This window comes from Haliaeetus leucocephalus, unplaced genomic scaffold, assembly GCF_000737465.1.
Source record: "Haliaeetus leucocephalus isolate CR32 unplaced genomic scaffold, Haliaeetus_leucocephalus-4.0 Scaffold184, whole genome shotgun sequence".
NCBI classification, from domain to species: domain Eukaryota; kingdom Metazoa; phylum Chordata; class Aves; order Accipitriformes; family Accipitridae; genus Haliaeetus; species Haliaeetus leucocephalus.
In genome coordinates, this window is record NW_010972620.1 from 911 (window position 1) to 20,887 (window position 19,977).

At 41.1% G+C, this 19,977-nt stretch overlaps 1 protein-coding gene across 1 annotated transcript in view; it reads right to left on the reverse strand.

Moving 5' to 3' along the window:
• Nucleotides 1-9,758: 9,758 nt before the first annotated feature.
• The window catches only part of LOC104830191 (deleted in malignant brain tumors 1 protein-like), a 39,379-nt gene continuing 29,160 nt past the window's right edge, over nucleotides 9,759-19,977 (reverse strand). Inside the window, exons 2-8 of the mRNA XM_010564969.1 lie at nucleotides 16,987-17,034; nucleotides 16,329-16,478; nucleotides 15,909-16,117; nucleotides 13,439-13,611; nucleotides 12,645-13,042; nucleotides 10,596-10,867; nucleotides 9,759-9,931 (exon numbers count right to left, since the gene is read on the reverse strand). Of these exons, the coding sequence (XP_010563271.1) occupies nucleotides 9,759-9,931; nucleotides 10,596-10,867; nucleotides 12,645-13,042; nucleotides 13,439-13,611; nucleotides 15,909-16,117; nucleotides 16,329-16,478; nucleotides 16,987-17,034 (1,423 nt within the window). The remainder of the gene's footprint in view (nucleotides 9,932-10,595; nucleotides 10,868-12,644; nucleotides 13,043-13,438; nucleotides 13,612-15,908; nucleotides 16,118-16,328; nucleotides 16,479-16,986; nucleotides 17,035-19,977) is intronic.

Here is a 19,977-nt window from a genome sequence, read left to right on the forward strand (position 1 = left end):
GGGAGATCAGGGGCACTAAGGAGATCCCTGATGGTGGACAGGGTTACCTGGTGTGCTGTCCTCTGCTCTGCTAGCCGTTGTTGCTGGGGTGGTCGTTTCCGCTGGGGTGGTCGTCTCTGCTGGGGTGGTTATTGGCACTCCGGTGGTCTCTGCTAGGGAGGACGTCTCTCGTAGGGAGGTCATTAGTGCTGTGGTGGTTGTCTCCACTATGGAGGTCATTGGTGCTGTGGTGGTCATCTCTGCTAGAGAGGATGTCTCCATTAGGGAAGTCAGTGATGCTGCGGTGGTCGTCTCTGCTAGGGAGGTTGTCTCTGCTGTGAGGGTTGTTGGTGCTGTGGTGGTTGTCTCCACTAGGGACACCATCTCCAGCATGGGATTTGTTAATGCTGTTGTGATAATCTCCAGTAGGGAGGTTGTCTCCCCTGTGAGGGTTGTTGCTGCTGTGATGGTTGTCTCTGCTAGAGAGGTCATTGGTTCTGCGGTGGTTGTCTCCTCTATAGAGGTCATCTGTGCTGTGGAGGCATTCTCCAGTGCTGAGGTTGTTGGCACTGTGGAGGTCATCGGCACTGTGGTGGTCTTTCCTGTGAATATGGAAGGAAAATGCCACCCACATGAGGACCATGCTTGGGCAATGGGTACCTCTGTGTGTTAGCTACAAGCCCAGTTCCTCAAGGATGAAGCAAAATCAAGACAAATTACTCTGATGGCATACTCCATCTTGACTGGGGTCAATGGAGAGAATGGAAGTGGGCAACAGCCAATTGAAAATTTTTCCTGAAAGTGGTATTTCCAGATGGTGACAGCAGGGAAAGGTACCGATGTGGCATCTGCTCCCAGCCACAGGACACCACGGCCCAGACATGGCTGGAGACTGTCCTCTGCAGGCTCCTGCCATGGAGCTGGGAGCTGTAGGGTTGCTGCCAGCAGCAGGGCTTGGACCTGTCCCCATTGCGGACACCCTTCTGCAGGGGCTCAGGTCATCCCCAGGAGCAGCCCGGGCAGTGGTCCTGGGGTGGTGCTTGAGGCAAGGCCAGGAGTGGATCAGGCCAGCATGAATCACCTCTGGAATACGGCCAGTCTGTTGTAGGCACTGGAGTTACGTATGCAAGCAAGAAATAAACAGCACTTAAAAAGACACTGAACACGGCGCGCATATGGTAATAGAGGTATTGCAGCAAGTTCTGTTGTTTTCTTCTAAGTGCAAGACAGTGATGTAGCTAGCATTTTCTTCTAGCATGAATTCAGCTCTCTAGGGTCTTCCTCTTTGAGAAAATGTAGAATACTGCAATAAATATAAAACACCTGAACAACTTGTTGTCATCAGCTATGTCTCAGTTCATGATGATCTGTTGTTAATACAGGAGAAAATAACACAAATTAACTACCTTTTCTTAAAAAATAAGGCGAAAGTAAAATCAGAAAACAGCAAGGTGACAGAGTACTCAAAATGGATGGACATTTGTAAAGGAAAAGAATATTAATGGACCTAAGCTTGAAAGAAAACTTGAAAAATACAGAAACAATGCAAAGTGAGTTGTTAGCTATGACAATTTGGGTTGTGACTGTGAAATTATTATTGCCCATAACGAATGCATTAAGGCTTGCCATAAGAAGAGTTTCACCTCACCCCATTCCTCTGCAATGAACATTGCCTATCAGACATAGCTTTGCCTCTAATTTTGACTTGTTTCCTTATTCTCTTTGTCACTGCTGGGTGGTTAGATGGAATAAGTTCTGCATATTGCAATGCATATCTGATCCTTGGGTTTTTAATTGCTTTGCATGGAATGACCAAGCACAGTTTGTATACTACCCTAGTGAGAAAAACATGAGTCCATGCTGGCTCTGGAGGGTCAGCAGAGTGAAAAGACAGGGTTGTTGGAAGATCAGACTCTGCTTCCTGAGAACAAGCCTTTTCAGAGGGAGTGTGCCCTTCCACAGATGGAAAATTCTTCATAATAAAGTAGAAAGAAAGGTTAGATGTATATCTGGTATAGGTTTTCACTATATGTCTTGAATGAATGAAATGTTATCTCAGGAGGAGAATGTCTGCATACCCCCATGCCGACACACGTGTATTGAGTGCAATTTATAGCAAAAGTATTTAGAAAAGAAAAAATGTGACGGCACCTGAACAGACAACACCAGCATCTTCATAGTGGTCACAGTTGTGCCTCCTCCATCCAGAGTGATTACAACGCCACAAGAAGACCTCATTTCCATTGCACTTCACATTGTCCAGCAGGATCTCGCCTGAGCCTTGCCCAAAGTAAGCGCTGCCTGGAGCTGCAATGGCCCGGCCGCATCCCAGCTGCCTGCACACAACCTGGGCATCGGAAAGGTCCCAGAAATCATCACAAACTGTCCCCAGCCGTCCTTTGTAATAGAGCTCAACGCGACCTTCACATCTGTGCCTTCCGTTCACCAGCTGGAGACGGGTCACTTTGGGGGAGAGGGGATTGAGCACAAACACAGTCAGACACATAAGCTGGAAGTGACCCTAAGAAGTCATCTATCCTGTCCTCTTGGCCCATCGATCCTAGTAGGTGCTTGCCTAGCCCAACAGTAGATGCTTGTGAAGACAGAGCTGATACACACCTTTTTTCTTCCTCTCTTCCAGATCTCCAAATCAGCTGCACACATTTCATGCAAGATTTCTACAGAAAATTTAGACAGCAGCCTGAACATGAACTATTTCAGCAAGAAAGGAAATTCTTTAATAATAAGAAAAGCAAAATAGGAAAGCAAAGGAGAGAAAATGAATTTCAGTATCTGAAAGAAGTCTAAGTAAAACTCTATTAAGAAAACAGCACTAAATTTTTTTCACTTTGTTAATAGGAATAAAATTGCATGTTTTGAGAACACATTTCATGTTTGTATGTTTCTTTCATTCATTGTTGTCAAAATATTTTATGCTAAAGAACAAGGAGATGTCATAATTTGCATTGAATCCTACTGAAATTTAGGACATACAGCAGAGATTTTCTGCCCTCAGCCTGTGTCTTACCAGAAGTGTGTATGTGTAGCACTTCTATGTGATGTACAAAGCCTCTGCTGACCTGGGTGCCAGGGCTGAAAGCAGAGCAGTGGGTCAAGCAGATCATTGAGGCTTCAGGGACACAGCAAAATGTAGCTTGGACAGCCAAGACCATGGCTTTTTCCTGTGCTCGCTGGGCTGCTACAGTGCTGCCATATAAAAATCACCATGCAGATAAATTGCATTTCATGAGATATTATGCACTACTGACGGACAACAAGCGGTGCGGTACTTTGCTTAAAATGATGTCAGAATTAGGCGAAATGAATCCTTCAGAAAAACTACAGAATTTTAGAGAAAACAATAGCCATTCTTTATTTTTTCTCCCTGGTTTATGCAATTTAACTAGAATTTCTCTTCTTCCTCTAAAATTTTTAGGAGAATTTTAAGGACCTAGAGTCCCCACATCACAACCAGATCCTATAGTATTTAAGAGTAATTTTAGTGGAAGAATTCCACTAAGTGTTCAACAGAATGGTCAATCGTCTCAATGGGATTATAAAAATTTCAATAGGAATCCAGTGGCTTTATTTCTTATATGCCAGTAAAATGTTATTAGAGTTTGAAATAATACCTAATAAACTATCACGTAGACATCTGATTACTGCATTCATTCAGGTAAAGCCCATCTGCTTTCCAGAGTTGGCTTGTTTAGACATTCTGCAGTGAACAGTATGAAAAATCTGATTTGAGAGATCCATTTTTGGTGAAGAAGTTTATTAAAGGCGTTACCACAAATTGTAAGTGAGCAAATAAATGTTGTAACCTAAGATTTGCAGTATTTATACTTTGGATATCAAAACATGCACGCCACACTTGTTACACTTACATTTCTGCCAAATACCTCTTTAGCTTGTTGTTAAACACTGAATAAGTCATCCAAAGCAAAACAACTCTGAGAAGTTAACAGCTCCAGGATTTCTTCACTGCATCTAATTCTTTGCTGTTGGACTAGAAGAACAGCCAAGACAGTGTCCAAACTAATTTTGTCCCTATTTGTATGCATTTAACTGGCAGTTCAAAGGGAGAAGCTACAAAAGTGCCCCTTGTCTTAAATCTGATTTGTTTCTTCAAACATCTACTTGGACATGTACATTTTAGAGCCACACTCATAGGATTTTTGAGAAGTAAAACAGCAAACCTGGCAAAAAGTCAGAGTGGGATTAGGAAATTAAAGCCGATCTAAAACAGTCTTATTTGCTTTCATTCAGGGTCTGTCACCACCGTGACAGCATAACCATGGGGCATGTAATTAGATAGATTCTGTCCTGCCTCACACCATAAAGGTGTCAAAAAGACAAAAGCCTGTGGTCATACGAATACAGCACTTACTCTGACCCAGGAGACAGAGACAGGGGCTGGGGAATGAAGCCAAGAGCGGAGAGAAGAACTAGAGCAGCCAGAGTGAGATGGCTTATCACCAGGCAAGCAGAGGACAGGTGAAGAAAACTGGATGAGGGCGATGATGGCAATATAAATTATCATAGTAATGCTTAAATAGCTAGTTAGAAAAATAATCTGCAATTATTCTAGAATATGCATAGAACTGTTTAGCTCAAAGTCACCTAAGTCACTTAAGAGATAGAAACTAGTCACATAAGGAAAAAGTCAATGACCAAAAAAAGTTGAACCAAAAGCATTTCATGTCCTTCATTATTTTTAGATGTTCCTGATTTATCCACAGTGCTAGATTATGAAAACTAACTTCTTGTTATATTTTGTTAAACTGTACATAAGATCAAGAAGAATCAAATAATACAAGCAATATTGAATATATAGCATATGTATGCATGCATATACTCTGGAATAAATATACATTAAAAAAAAAATAATGAATTCTTCCATAATTCCTAGATCAGATTTCTGGAACTGGAAGAATGGCTCGTTCATTACATACTTACAGACACAATTCTTGCAATGATACAAGGCACTAAGACAAGGATGACCCTGTGGCAGCAAAACGAACTCTACTAAATGGTTTAAATCATTGGCATTCACTATGATGATTAGTTGATAATCTTAGTAAAACAAAATTGTACTTTTATCTCTTTCATCCAATTTCCCCTTTAATCTTTTGCCCAAACCAATGCCAGCATGAATGTAATTTCTGTTCGTGGAATCAGCAGAGAGGACCCTAAGCAGTCTTTATATCTTTTTTATGCGCCCTGGAACAAGTCTAAGTGCTTTACCTGATTTGGTCTCCAGAACAGTGATACCGAACAAGAGTAGCCATGTCAAAATCATAGCGATAACCATCTCATCAAGTGTTGTTGACAGAAGGAACCATCAGAATATATAGTCTCTATTTCTGAAGGGGAGTGGCTCTATAGGTTTCTCTTTCTACAGGAGAACAATGAAACAACCACAATCCTATGATCTGAAACAAAAATATATTTGATTTGTTATTTAAGATTTTGTAACTTCCTGGGTTTTGCAGAAAGATAATATCTCAAGAGTAACATTTTCCACTCCCTGGAAGGAAATATTTATGCTACCATAGGTTTCACAAACATCTCATTGTGCAAGGAAAATGAGCTCCTATCCAAAGATACCTTTCAATTCTGGCTGATGAATCTCTGTATTTTTCTTTTATGGGGAGATTCCTTGGCAGGTCTGGGGAAGGTAGTGGAATCTTGGAACTTAAATAGGCTTCCTCCACAAAGTAATAAAAAAGCTTCATAACTTGGTGCCAGCTGGTGTGGCAAGACTCCCTGGGGAGCCATGAATGTCTTAAAGCTTTGGCATACTTTAAATGAAATAAGATAAGACCTGGTGGCCCTGTTCAAGAATGACTGGGGAGTTTCTGAAGAACCTTGCAGTTGAAGTCAACACCTCCAGCCCCAATATGAACACATTCCTTTTTGGCACTTTTAAGTTCAAGTCAAAACTCTATTCACTGAGACACTGTTAGATTGCAAGAAAGTGTCAAGAGAATCAGGGTCAGCTGATAACTTTTTGTGAAAACTCTGCAGAAAAATCAGTGGATTTTATGCATAGTTAAGTAAATTACATAGGTTGCAACTTAACTTTATTCTAAAATTTGCTTTGATCCTTTGAACCATCAAATGGGGGAAAAAAAGGTTCAGATTTCTATTAAGAATCTCTCTGAATATATTCCTTGTTTAATTTTGCATAGTGACAATTACAGCTGTGTCATTCTTTGAAGAATGAATCCAAAGCTTTTCCACAACATGAAATAAAGTTTCATTCTCATTCATCACTCTCTTGCTAGAGTGGTTACTCTCCTCTGTTTCTGTGTTTTAACCATTTAGCTAGAAAAAGCTGCAGACCATCCTAACACTGAAGAGCCAGAATTTTGTTCTTCATCTGATTCCTACATCTACAGCCATCACGTCTTGGATGGCAGATGGCTTTATCAGGAGTTAAAATTTGTGGCACAATTGCTGCCATATACAAATTTATTGCCTCCAGGGACAGTCATCAAGGATGAAGACTAAAGTCCAGGAGCCCAAGGAAAAGAGGATGACTTAGAAGGTCTTTCCACAAAGGCCAGCATTATTGGAATGGAAGAAGGAAGTGCAAAACACAAGAGGCCAAAGATAATGTTGGAAGCCTTGAAAGTGAGCATTGAGAAGGGTAAATAATGTTTCTTCTTTATACAAACAGCCACATTCACACATGAATGAGGAAACATACGCAACACCTGGTATTCACTATTCATATTCTACTAGTTTTGACATCTTGGCAAGAAGCAGAAAAAATCCAGTATATTTGACTGACCAATCAAACACTGCAATCAGTGAAGCGAGAGTAAGTGATGGATAGCAATTCTTCTTCAAGCCCTTGTAATAACTGAAAAGGGTGGGGAGGAAGGGGAACATGAAAGTGATTCCCAGGTGGTTCAAGTGAAAAAAAAGGTCAAACTATCCAGGTAAATTAACAACACTGATTAATTGATTCTTCAGTACATTCTACATTAATTAATTCTTTACTACAAACTTCAAAGATCTAGATATTTCTAGAGATCTTGATTATTAGACAACCTCTGCACAGTAGGCATAGATAAATGTTATGTTCCAATTAATTAATTAATTAATGCAAATACCATGCAGCACATGCTTTCATCCTTCCCATTGGCTACGTAAGTCTCTTGCAGTAACACGTTTGTTCTGTAGGACTTCTGGCAGCTCAAAGTGTTTCTGAGCTCATTACTCTGTGAAAGAAGCTCCACCAAGTTTTGAAAACACTTCCTCTTCTGCTGACTATTGTTAGGAGACTTCTGCAGACATACTGGCTTTTGTGAGGTCCAGATGAAAACCGTTAAAAGGACAAAGAATATTAATCAGCTTTCCCCCATGACTACAAGAAAGTACCTACACTGGAATAAGGATATCCACAGACATCTGCACAAAGGAATGGTAGTTTGAATCCATGCGTTATGATCCAATGAGGCAGCTTAGTCTCATTTATTGGGTTCCTTGATGGCCTCTTGGGCTCTGGTGCCTGTGTCATGTGAAGCATGTCATTGCAAATCAATTTGCATTTGTTCAATGGTGAGGATGCAAGTGGATCAGAACTGTCTACCGCTGAGAGTCAAATCCACTGGATTTACTGGTAGAAGATTTCCTGAATGGGGGGGAGGCAGGGCTTGGGAAGGAAGGTTTGTGGCAGAGAGATCATCCACCAGGTACATGTGCTTTAGAGCATGACACTTTTGTCATCATCAGATCTGGTTTTCTTGAATCCTGCATTTCTATAATACTAGTGGCTCAAGGAAGGCGGACAGAAATAAGGAGGATGAGTCTGAGGCACCAACTACTTGAACAGTTTAGCCATGTTTTCTACAGCAACATTTAATATGGAAACCACTGAACCACAGGCTTCTACCTGGCATTCTGATACAATCTTGGTATATCTCCATCAGGGACCCCTGGCACAGACATAGTATGGGAAGACTCAACTCTGAACAGCACAGGTGCACATTGGAGGCACCAACAGCTTAGGTCTAGGATCCTTCTGCTTGTCTGATCACAATAATATTCAGAGACTAGGAGAAGTAGAAAAAGTGCCATCAAGCTATGCCCTGAAAAATGGTGGGGTAGCAACACCACAGCAGCAAAGCCACAGCCGGAGCATGGGCAGGAGACAAAACGGCACGTCTGGGAAGAGCAGAGGGGAAGGTCCTCTTCTAGAGAGGTGGGAAAGCCTAATCCCAGTCCCTCCTCGTATGGTCCCTTCTCCACAGCATGGAGAGGGGACGAGAGGCCTGCCTGGGGTCACCAGGAAAAGGCAGCTTGAAGGAAAAAGTGGTACAGTCTGTAACGATGATTCCCATCAGAGCTGCCCACATCCTCCTTGTCAGGTCAGGATGTCAGCCTAGAGTACAGCTCACCTTCCTTACACGTCACTACTTTGTCTCTGACTCACCTCGCATATAGTACATTATACTGTTCCCAACAAACTTTCCTCTTCCATAGCTGGCTAGAAAACAGGAAAGTCTAAAGAGGAGCGTTTCTCAATCAAATACCGATGACCTTTCCACCTGGAGTAAGTAGCTTCTTCTAAACAGATGCTTCCTTTATTATTTTTTTTATTTTATTTTCGCATGGGGATAGGAGACAGGTCACACTTCCTTATGGCAACTTATGTACATTCTCTCCCGCCCCCCCATTACAGGTGTAGAAATGCGTAAGAACAAGAGCAGAAATCATTGTTTGGCAAAGTCACTTTGTCAAAAGCCACATTCCCCTATCTGATAATGCGTTAGCTAGGGGTTCACACACATAGGTGGTATGTTTGAAAGTACACAAAAAAAGTATTGCTCAAAAAGCGTTTTCTTTCTTGCTTTTTTTAATTACACATTTACACAACAGATTTGATTATATTTGTCCTCTATAAACAAATCTTATAAATGGCCTACATTTTCTCAGAGAAACATGTAATTGTGAGGAATCATACCCCCCAAAGTAAGGAATGTTGTACAGCCCCTGTGCCTTTTCACATATGGCTCATTATTGAGATATTTTTGCCTCAAAGAAACATTTTTCTTGGACTACTTTCCAGAGTATCTCATGGTGTTTGCCCTAGGTTTGGCTGGGATAGAGTTAATTTTTACAAGAAGCTGCGAGGGGGCACAGCCAGGACAGTTGACCTGAACTAGGCCAAGGGGATATTCAATACCATATTACGTCATGCTCAGTATATAACTGGGGGAGCTGGCCAGGGGGAGGAGGGATCGTGGCTTGGGAACAGGCTGAGCATCAGGTTCTGGGTGGTGAGCAATTGCCTTGAGCATCACTCGCTTTATAGATTCTTTTATTGGTATTATTATTGTTATTAGTTCTTCCCTCCTTGTGCTGGCCTATTAAACTGTCCTTATCTCAACCCATGAGGTTTTACCTTTTTCTCCTGATTCTCCTCCCCATCCCACTGGGAGAGGGGACACGAGTGAATGAGCATGGTGCTTAGGTGTCAGCTGGGCTAGCATTGAAGATGGTGGCTTATTTGGATGCTGGGATGGAAGAATCAACCTTTCTTTACCTCTTAGGGATATTTGGACTTGAGGATTTTAAAGCCAGGCTCCTTTATAAGTTCAGTTCATGGTAACACAGGGTGTTATCTTGATACAGTACACTCTTCAGACAAGATCTGGATGATGGAATAGTCAAGTAAGAGTTTCCTCTACACAGATTGTAAAACTGCATAGTGAAGCAGATGGCTGGTGAAAATATCCTTCCACCTGCAAGTTTTGGGTTGCTTCTCACATTATCTGGTACGGGATGGGTTTCTGTAGTTTACGCTTCAAAAGAAATCCTCCCACTGTGAGAACGGCAGCTACCAGCACCATGGCGGTCACAGCCAGAGGCACGTGGGAGCTGGCAGCAGGCGCTGAGCTCTGAGAATCCCCTTTTGCCTGGATATCAGAGGCCAGCTCTGTGCATAAAAGAGAAAAAGAGAGGTTTACATTTGTTTTCCTGAGCTAGTTAATCTCAAAGGTAGTTAGGTAAAGGGAACTTGAATTAAAATGTTGCAATCTGGATCTGATCAGAAACCAAACTGTTTTATTGCACATTGTTTCACAAACGATTCTGTGGCCATGCCAAACAAGTAAAGGTTATGGCAAGAAGTTAAAGAGCAACTAAAAGTTTGTAATGATTACACTCTAAGACAATAAGATGCTGTTTTCTGATAGTGGAACCAGCATCTACAGGACACAGGCAAACAACATTTCCAAAGAGACCTACAGATTGGTTGCTAATAAATAAGAGACATGCCAATCAGGCACAGACAGCTTTGAAAAATTAGTATAAGTCCTGCAGGGCGAAGAGTTACATCTCATCCCTCTTCCCACAGAACTGAATCAATTGCTATTTGACATGCGCAGAACAAATAATGGATCTAAACTATAATAGGAAGTAGCTTGTAAACCTTATAAAACAATTTCATTAAAAAAAAAAATCCCCATAAGAATTATATCAGAGTTGTGAATAAACCAGCAAAGGTATATTTCAGAGCTGGATTTCATGTCTGAACTGACATGCAAACATACAGTAAGTAATATAGAGAGTCTTATGTTATTTAAGTTATTTAAACTTACCAGTGTTCCTGTTCTCAGCGTGAGCTTCCCGAAGCTGGACAGGTCCAATAACAACATTCACGTTTTCTTGGGAAGAACCTGCGTTCCTCTTGAACCTACTAACACAGCCTTGATAGCAGCGGGAAGAGTAGTCATTGTACCTGCACACCACCAACTCACACTGCAGGTAAACTGATGGGTATCGATTGATAAACGAAAAAGAATTAAATGAAAACCGAGCAACATCACTGTATGGTGAATAGTAAGAAGAGTAGGTAGGATCCTTAACACACCTGGAAAGATATAAAATTAACAGATTAGCTATTGTTAATAGAAACACTATTACACTATCTCTGTGCAATATGTTTTGCGTTTAAATATAAACCCAGAAGGTAAGAGTATAAAAGAATTCAAAAGGATAAAAATAAAAAAGTGTGGTTTTAGCAAAAAGAGAAATTAAGAGACAAAAATAAGTAAGAGTGGCAGTGATTTCTACCACAATAATGTATACACAGAAATATCACAGCTCAACAAAGTTCATGTAAACATGAATAGCTGAAAAATAACTAGTTGTTCAGCTGGTTTCTGTGTTTCAGGTGAGGACCTGTTTTGCATTTGCAAACAGGATTACCTGTCTGCAAAGAGGGCCCTGCAGGTTTTTGCAGAAACAGAAAGGGCCCTTTTCTATTCTGGAAGGACAAAACTAATTCCAATACACATCTTTTATTGGGAAATGAACATGCTCTTTGGTCCTTCAATGTTTGTAGAGCACCTCGTTTGAGGAATCTTGACACCTGACAGAGATCTTCAGATGTTTCACAGAGCAAGTTGCTAGATGAACCTTCCTGTCAATGAGTTTCACTTTCTGACAATTACTAGCCTTAGAAGTTACCTAACTTAGATCATACTCATTCTGGTTTAATTTAACCACCATGAAAAGATATCACAATATTTCACCCGCAATTGCTACCCCAGAATATTTCAAAGTTGTCTTTAATTATATTTGTGCTCATTTCCCTAATAAATACACCAAGGATTCTAAGTCCTCTCATTCTTAATTTATTTTATACTGCAGTAATATCCCAACACACCTGATATTTATAGACAGATATTATTGATTTTAGATTCAGTAAATACATTTGCTTTTGGCACAGATCCATGTCACATGAATAAAAATTAACTGGAAAATTAGCAGAATCTATTCGCCTCATCTCCCTCATGAGTGTCCTGCTCACAAAGGTAGACAATACTTCTGTATCTGGCTTAATGAATATGTGTTTTTATATACAAAATAAAAAGAAACCCCAACAAGAGGAAAAAACCTTCCTAAGATTAACATAAAGCATAAAAGGGAGGACATTCACCCAGTATGCAGGAGGCACTGTGTCACTTCATTAGCCTGTCACAAGCCTGACTTCCAGCTTAGCAGTAGGTTACTACACTGCTAAGGTTACTGATGTGAACGCCCTCCCAGGAGGCAGAGAAATTCCAATCCCACCAACCACAGAAGTGAAATAAACTAGCATGAGCCTTTCATTCCTGGAACAAAATGGGACACTGAAAGCCACACTTTTATGCTTCTAGCTCCCTGTTAGTTTTGCATTCTTTACAAGACTCCACAACTACTCCTTTTCAAATCAAAAGGCACTTTTTGTATTGAATCAAGCAAAATGTTTTTAGAATAGCAAGAAAAGACTAAGGAGTTTCTCTTCTTTATGAACAGAGTGTTTTGTATTCTAGTCATGATGCTACAAAACTCTAATTCTGATGTATGGAAACGTAGAGCCATTGACATCCCTATATTTCATGCATTTATTTCAGAAACAAATTCAGACCTCCGTTTCTACACTGCCTCCTCGAGGGAAATCTCAGTGCTTGACTGCAACTTCTGAATGGCATTTCTTTGTCATACTGTATTTTATTCAGGCTTTGCCAAAAAGTCTTTCTTAGAATTATATTTGTATTGAGAATTGCAACCAATGTACACTGGCCCTAAACCAACTCTTTCATAAATTAAGCTCTTTCAGAACTATGCATGCAGGTACTTTTAAAGTAATTCTTGGTTCTTACCCACTTCTGATCAATTCATAGGTCAGTGTTCTAAAATTGCTAGGATCAGGTGATGCCACGCATGTGTCCACAAACACCACCAGATTTGGGTCAGAGCTGTGAAGAGAAGCTTGAAGGAACAAATTCTGATTCAGGTCAACGTAGTATGGAAAGTCACGCACTGGCAGCAGGAAAGATGAGGAATTGTAGAATGTCAAGTTCACGTTGTATCTGCTATACTGGGTTTCACTGAGATCAGCAACGTCACTGGTGTCATTGGCAATGTACATTACTTGCACCCAGGTGTTCTGGAGCATTTTGCAGCTGAAGTGCAAGTGAAGGTCCTTGTGCCTCTTGATGATGTAATCAGAAGCATGCGCTTTTATCACATTGGAGTAGGTGATAGTTTCATTGTTGCCCTATTTGACACATTAGACGAGGACAAAATTATCACATGTAGTCATGTTCACAGTGCTTACTATGAACTTCTGTATGTGCCAGGCCTAGCATTAGTCAGAAAGAACATGTAATACCCAGAAAACCCAAGCATCCTGGATGGGATTGTTCACTTAACTGTCTCCTATATTTTGTTCTCTAGAACAGCACTCTGAAATAGATACAGGGATTACCTAAATCCTGGGAAGGATAAGTAGGAATGTTTAACAAACATTAGCCTCCAGAAACACATGCTTCTTTTCTGTGTTCTGAATACCTGTGGGCTACAACACTCTTTGCGATTCATGACAATTTTCCAAATGTCTATTAAATTTCCATGCCCAGACTTGGAGAGCTCTCCAAAATATGTTGACACCAACCTGTCTACGTGTACCACAGCCGTTGTATGGAATGTTGAATATAACCTCGGTTGATGTAATTGTTGGTCTACAGGAAGGGTCAGACAGGCTGATGTTCCACACCGAGTAGCCCTGTGACTGGAGATAGTGTCTGTCTACAGCTGCGCGCATGTAGGTTGGCAAGCACACAAGGGCTAGGGAAGAAAATATGAATTATTCATGATTTCAGGCACTTGATAATGCTTGCATGTTACAACTTCAACAAATGCAATAGCTGCTACTATTTAGGGGAGAGAATTCATAAGCCAAACCACTTATTTTTACACCTTAGATTTAGATATGAATAAGCAATAGACTCTGACAAACTTCAGCTGACCTTCAGTTACTCTCCTGACAAAAATATGTAGCTTAAAATAGGCTTTTACTGAGACCTTGAGCCTGTATCACCACTCACACAAATTGCTAAGAAGTGGAAGTTTTTCCTGAGTAAGTATCCAAAAGTTTTTGTGGAAGGTGTAGAGCTAAACATGCAGACTGCCTTTCAGAAACACTACTTGGGTGGGAGGGGATCCTGAAACCATGTCCGTGATGGTTCACTGAGTCCATGACATGAAAAGCAATGATCCCAGGGAGAGTTCGACCTTTGGTAGAGAGAGATAACTGATGACAGGGACCTACTGGCAACACACAGCCTCTTGAAAGGCAGTTAAAAAGACAACAGAGCCAAATGTGATGGCTACCACTCATGCCTGGGGAAGTTGTGAGTGCACATTAGATAAACTTTCCCACTGGGACTGCAGGACAGTACTGGAGCAGGTCACCTAAAGAAGTGGCTTTGAACATTTAATCCTTTGAATGTTTCTAGAGACTCAGCTATACAAATTCATAATGGACCTGGCCTGGTGTTGGCAATAGCTCTGCTTTGAATAGTTGAACTAGGAAGCCTCCAAAGGTCCTTTCTAACCAATGTTTCTATGATTCTATGAAAATCTGTCCACAAAGGTAGTAAAAATATATCTGAAAAATGATGTGATAAGAAGAAATATGAATTTAGACTGGCCATCATAGAAAACATGTAAAGGCAATTAATTTGATACTTGAAGAGTTTTTTGAAAATGAAAAAATAATTGTTGTCTGAAAGTGATTGGGTAATAACCAGTTATGAAATACAAGTAGGAATGTTATCTATGTGGAATTTCTTTAACAACATTAACAAATACTAATCTAGCAAATAAAATCAGAATAGAATCATAGAATCATAGAATGGTTTGGGTTGGAAGGGACCTTAAAGATCATCTAGTTCCAACCCCCTGCCATGGGCAGGGACACCTTCTACTAGACCAGGTTGCCCAAAGCCCCATCCAACCTGGCCTTGAACACTGCCAGGGATGGGGCAGCCACAGCTTCTATGGGCAACGTGTGCCAGTGCTTCACCACCCTCACAGTGAAGAACTTCTTCCTTACATCTAATCTAAATCTACCCTCTTTCAGTGTAAAGCCATTACGCCTTGTCCTATCACCACAGCCCTTTGTAAAAAGTCCCTCCCCATCTCTCTTGTAGCCCCCCTTTAGGTACTGGCAGGCTGCTCTAAGGTCTCCCTGGAGCCTTCTCTTCTCCAGGCTGAACAACCCCAACTCTTTCAGCCTGTCCTCATAGGAAGGTGCTCCAGCCCTCCGATCATCTTCGTGGCCCTCCTACGGACTCACATCAACAGGTCCATGTCCTTCTGGTGTTGGGGACCCCAGAACTGAAGGCAGTACTGCAGGTGGGGTCTCACCAGAGCGGAGTAGAGGGGCAGAGTCCCCTCCCTTGACCTGCTGGTCATGCTTCTTTTGATGCAGCCCAGGGTACGGTTGGCTTTCTGGGCTGCAAGCACACATTGCTGGGTCATGTTGAGCTTCTTGTCAACCAACACCCCCCAAGTCCTTCTCCGCAGGGCTGCTCTCAATCCACTCATTGCCCAGCCTGTATTTGTGCTTGGGGTTGCCCCGACCCATGTGCAGGATGTTGCACTTGGCCTTGTTGAACCTCATGAGGTTTGCACGAGCCCACCTCTCAAGCCTGTCTGGGTCCCTCTGGATGGCATCCCTTCCATCCAGCATGTCGACTGCACCACACAGCTTGGTGTCATTGGCAAACTTGCTGAGGGTGCGCTCGATCTCACTGTCCATGTCGCCAACAAAAATGTTAAATAGCGCTGATCCCAGTACTGACCCCTGCAGAATGCCACTCGTCGCTGCTGTCCACTCGGACAAATCAAATCCACATCTCTCCAATGTAGAGACAAGGATGTCAAGTGGGACAGTGTCCAGCGCTTCGCACAACTCCAGGTAGATGACGTTAGTTGCTCTTCCCTTATCCACCAACGCTGTAACCCCGTCATAGAAGGCCACCAAATTTGTCAGGCATGATTTGCCCTTAGTGAAGCCATGTTGGCTGGTATAAAAACTTCTGTGCAAAGAAACCATTACAAACAGAATAGAAACTTACTGGTGGTCTGGTCTGCTGGAAAGGACTGATACTCAGCATGAAAACCTCTACTGGAATATCTGGAGTCACTGTGAAATCTGACAGTCATAAAGTTTGAGGATGATGTATATGTAAGATAAGAACTAGAACAAATTCTTCCAAGCAGAGGAGAAGTATTGGGTGGCCCATCAAAGATCTCAATATAGTCATTCTGGCATCCGCCTTGCAACCTGAGGAAGAAACATGAATATATAATAAAATGCATTTAGTGAACTTTGTTTTTTAAGTGCTGAAAAAACAATAAACTAAGATACTGCACTCACACAATTCCCATGTAATATTTATAATTCACTTATAAGCATGGGAAATGTGCTTGGGAACTGTGACTGTAGGTGAGATTTGGGATCCATTTATTGCCCAAGCAGAAATTGGTTTACTTACTGAATACTTCCAAAGGTAAGCATAATGCGGAAATTATCCTTTACTTGTATTTGCCACAAACAATCTGCATTATCTGGATAATTCGAAGGATAAGAAGGACTCTGAAGTGTTCCAAAGGAATTAAAAAGTAAGCCACCACAAATATATTTTCTAGCTTTAAAAAAAAAGAAAGAAAATAAGATCTAGATGTAATTAATTTAGATATACTTCTGATCAAATGAAAATACATTTTATGTATCCAAGCCATAGCAACGGGAGGTTAAATCGCCACAGAAACGGAACTGTTCTGCTACTGTCATTCAGGCTACAAGTGTGATGATCTCTTTGAAGAACGCTGACTCTCCCTTGCTATTTTGCATATGGTTAGCTTAAGGCATACAAGAATGAGCGAAAGCAAGAGGTACTAGCCCAAAAAAGATAAAAATGATAGAACAAAGAAAAGACAATTTCCTACAAAATCCACAGAGTCTGAAATTCACGTGCAACAACATAATCAGACAGACATGGGGGACCAGTATGTAGCATTTAAACAGTTAGAACCAATAATGATTTTTGCCAAAAGTATTACAACGTTCAAATGATACAACTCCAGCCTATAAACTAGTAACTAATACACCTCCAAAGAAATGCATTGGACAGATGGTAAAAGCAGACGTACGTGGAGTAGTTGATGGTGGAGTGGTAATAGTGGTCGAGGTTGCGGCATCTGTGGGGAAGGAAGAGAAAGAAGCACGTGAGGACCTTGTGGGTGAAGCAGCACAGCCAGGTTTTCTCCCAGCACTGGGGATGGTGGTGCCACCCTGTCACATAGGCGATGGAGACTTTGTCCTCTTAAGGGATCTGCTTGGTAGAGTACCATGGGATAGAGCCCCAGAGGGAAGAGGGGCCAAAGGAAAGCTCATTAATATTTAAGGGTCACCTTCTCCAAACTCAGGAGCAATGCATCCCAAGAAAGAGAAGTCAGACAAAAATGCCAGGACGCCTGTATGGATGAACAAGGAGGTCTTGGTCAAACTGAAACACAAAAACAAAGCCTACAGAGGGTGGAAACAAGGACAGGTAGCCTGGGAATAATACAGACAAATTGAGCAGCCAGGGATCAGGTTAGGAAAGCTAAAGCCCTGATTCAATTAAATCTGGGCAGGGATGTCAAGGGCAATAAGAAAGGCTTCTGTAGGTATGTCGGTGATAAAAGGAAGACTAGGGAAAATGTGAGCCCTCTCTGGAAGGAAAAAGGAGACCTGGGTACCCAGGACATGAAGAAGGCTGAGGTACTCAATGACTTTTTTGCCTCAGTCTTCACCAGCAAGTGTTCCAGCCGCACCACCCAAGTTGCAGAAGGCAAAGGCAGGGACTGGTATAATGAAGAACCACCAACTGTAGGAGAAGATCAGGTTCAAGACCATCTAAGGAACCTGAAGGTGCACAAGTCCACGGGACCTGACAAGATGCATGTGCAGGTCCTGAGGGAACTGGCAGATGAAGTGGCTAAGCCACTATCTGTCATATTTGAGAAGTTGTGGCAGTCCAGTGAAGTTCCCAGTGACTGGAAAAGGGGAAACATAACCCCCGTCTTTAAAAAGGGAAAAAATGAAGACCTAGGGAACTACAGGCCAGTCAGTCTGATGTCTGTTCTTGGCAAGATGATGGAGTGGCTAATATATTCAAAAGACAGAGGGGAGAGCAGTGCTGCACCATAAGGTCAATCTGCATGAGAGAACGTCTTACAAAGCGTCATACAAGCATCACAGTGAAGTGTGTTCTTGTATGCTAAAACTGTGGTGCAAGGTCTGTGGGAAACGAGAGGTAACTAGTGGTGCCATATTCCACAAGGGCTTGGTAGCCTCCCAAAATGATCTTTTCAATTAATAAAAGGCTGTAAACAGAGACAACTGAGGCCAAATCTGTCATCTAGCAAACCGGTTTTTCATACGTGCAGGGTTGGATTAACGTTCTGTCAGACTAAAGAGAATAGTTTGCATTTTTGACTAATATTTGAATTTTTTCTGGTAATACTTAGTGTGTATTTGCTAGCAGTAATGGACAGAAGGTGCTGGGAGCTAAATAAATCAAGCATTGCACAGGCTTATTGTCATCATAATAAAAAGAAACAGTCAAAGTTTACAGAAAGATGTGACTGGGTGGAAGTAATATAGAATATTTGTGGTGTTTCCTTAAACCTGTGCTTCTAATTTGAAATACCCACAGTATTTTAAGTTGTGAAACACCTGTTGTTTATCTGCAGTTGGGGTTTTTTTTCTGTAAACTTAAATGTGTAGTGAAAAAAATGTGAAACAAGTATAAAGAAAACTTGCATAAGGTACTCATTTCATATCTAATAGGAAAAATGTACTCATTATTTTCATGTAAAAATAGTGACATGCTTAGCTGTGGTCCATGGTCTGATACAGCATTTTAGAAGTGTTGTGTGTTTCTCAGGCCTTTTTTTATTTTGAGTAGCATACACAAAATACTTGGTAATTCCCACACATTCAAAAAGTGACTATACTGTGAGACAGGTATTAGACTGTCAGACATAAAATGAACAGCAAACAGTGATCACTATATAAATTCCTCTTTCACTTCCAGGCTGGGTCATGTAAACTCTGTTGGGCTTCATGATTAAAATATATGTTCTTGTAGTAGGGGAAACTTTTGGAAAGCCAGAGTAATTTTCAGTAAGTAATGGTTTGTGCATTCTTCAAAATTGCACAGCTTGATTTAAAACCCCAATGCTCCCTTCAACCCTCCCCAATGAAGTGCTTTGCTTTTAGAAATGATATATAAAGCCATGGATTTGAGTCATACTGTTATGTTTATATAACATATGGTGTATTCAAATAATCCCTCATCTGAATAATAGTCTGTAATTCATTGTGGATGTGAGTCAGGCTACCTACAAAAATTTCAAACACTGGCTTGCTTTTTGTGTCAGTTTTGGGGCTTCTTTGTTCTGTTATTTTTATTTTTCTAAATGTCTCTTATTCTGATTTCATTGGCTTAGTTTTTGTTTCTCTGTTTTCTGTTGTTATAATTCAAGCATTTTGTACGGTCTTTTTAAAAGCAGTGGGCAAAATAAGCAATGCAGTCTCATATCCTGGGGGATATGATGGATGTTGTTTTCTTATTTATAGCTGCAAAGAACAGTGAACAGACAGGTGTCCTGATCAGAAAAAATTCCTAGCAGGAGCATAACACTTCAGATCTCTTCTCTGAAAGACGAGTGAGAGTTATGCCTTTTTTTTTTTTTTTTTGCCTTGCTCTTACAAGTGCCTGAATTAAAGCAGGGATGTCACAATGCCAAGGCAAAGTGAGAGGCTGGCAGGCACGACACAACTTAAGAGGTGTTTGCTGGGAATAGTAAATTCAATAAATTATCCCTGTAAAACATCAGTAGTACTCAGAAAGTCCTCAGCGATAGCAAATATTGGTTTCTGAGAAAACCCAGCACTGTTCCGATCTGCATGTGTAAATGTGCAGACTGGATTGTTACAGTCTCCAGGTTTTTATTCCACATGCATGAAATTCTCAAGGACACAACTGTGAGCAAAATACACACCTCTTGAACTTCATGATACCGTACAGGATAGCAACTGTGTCTTACTATTGTGCTTCCATTAAATTATATACAGTTAAATAAGTATTGGGT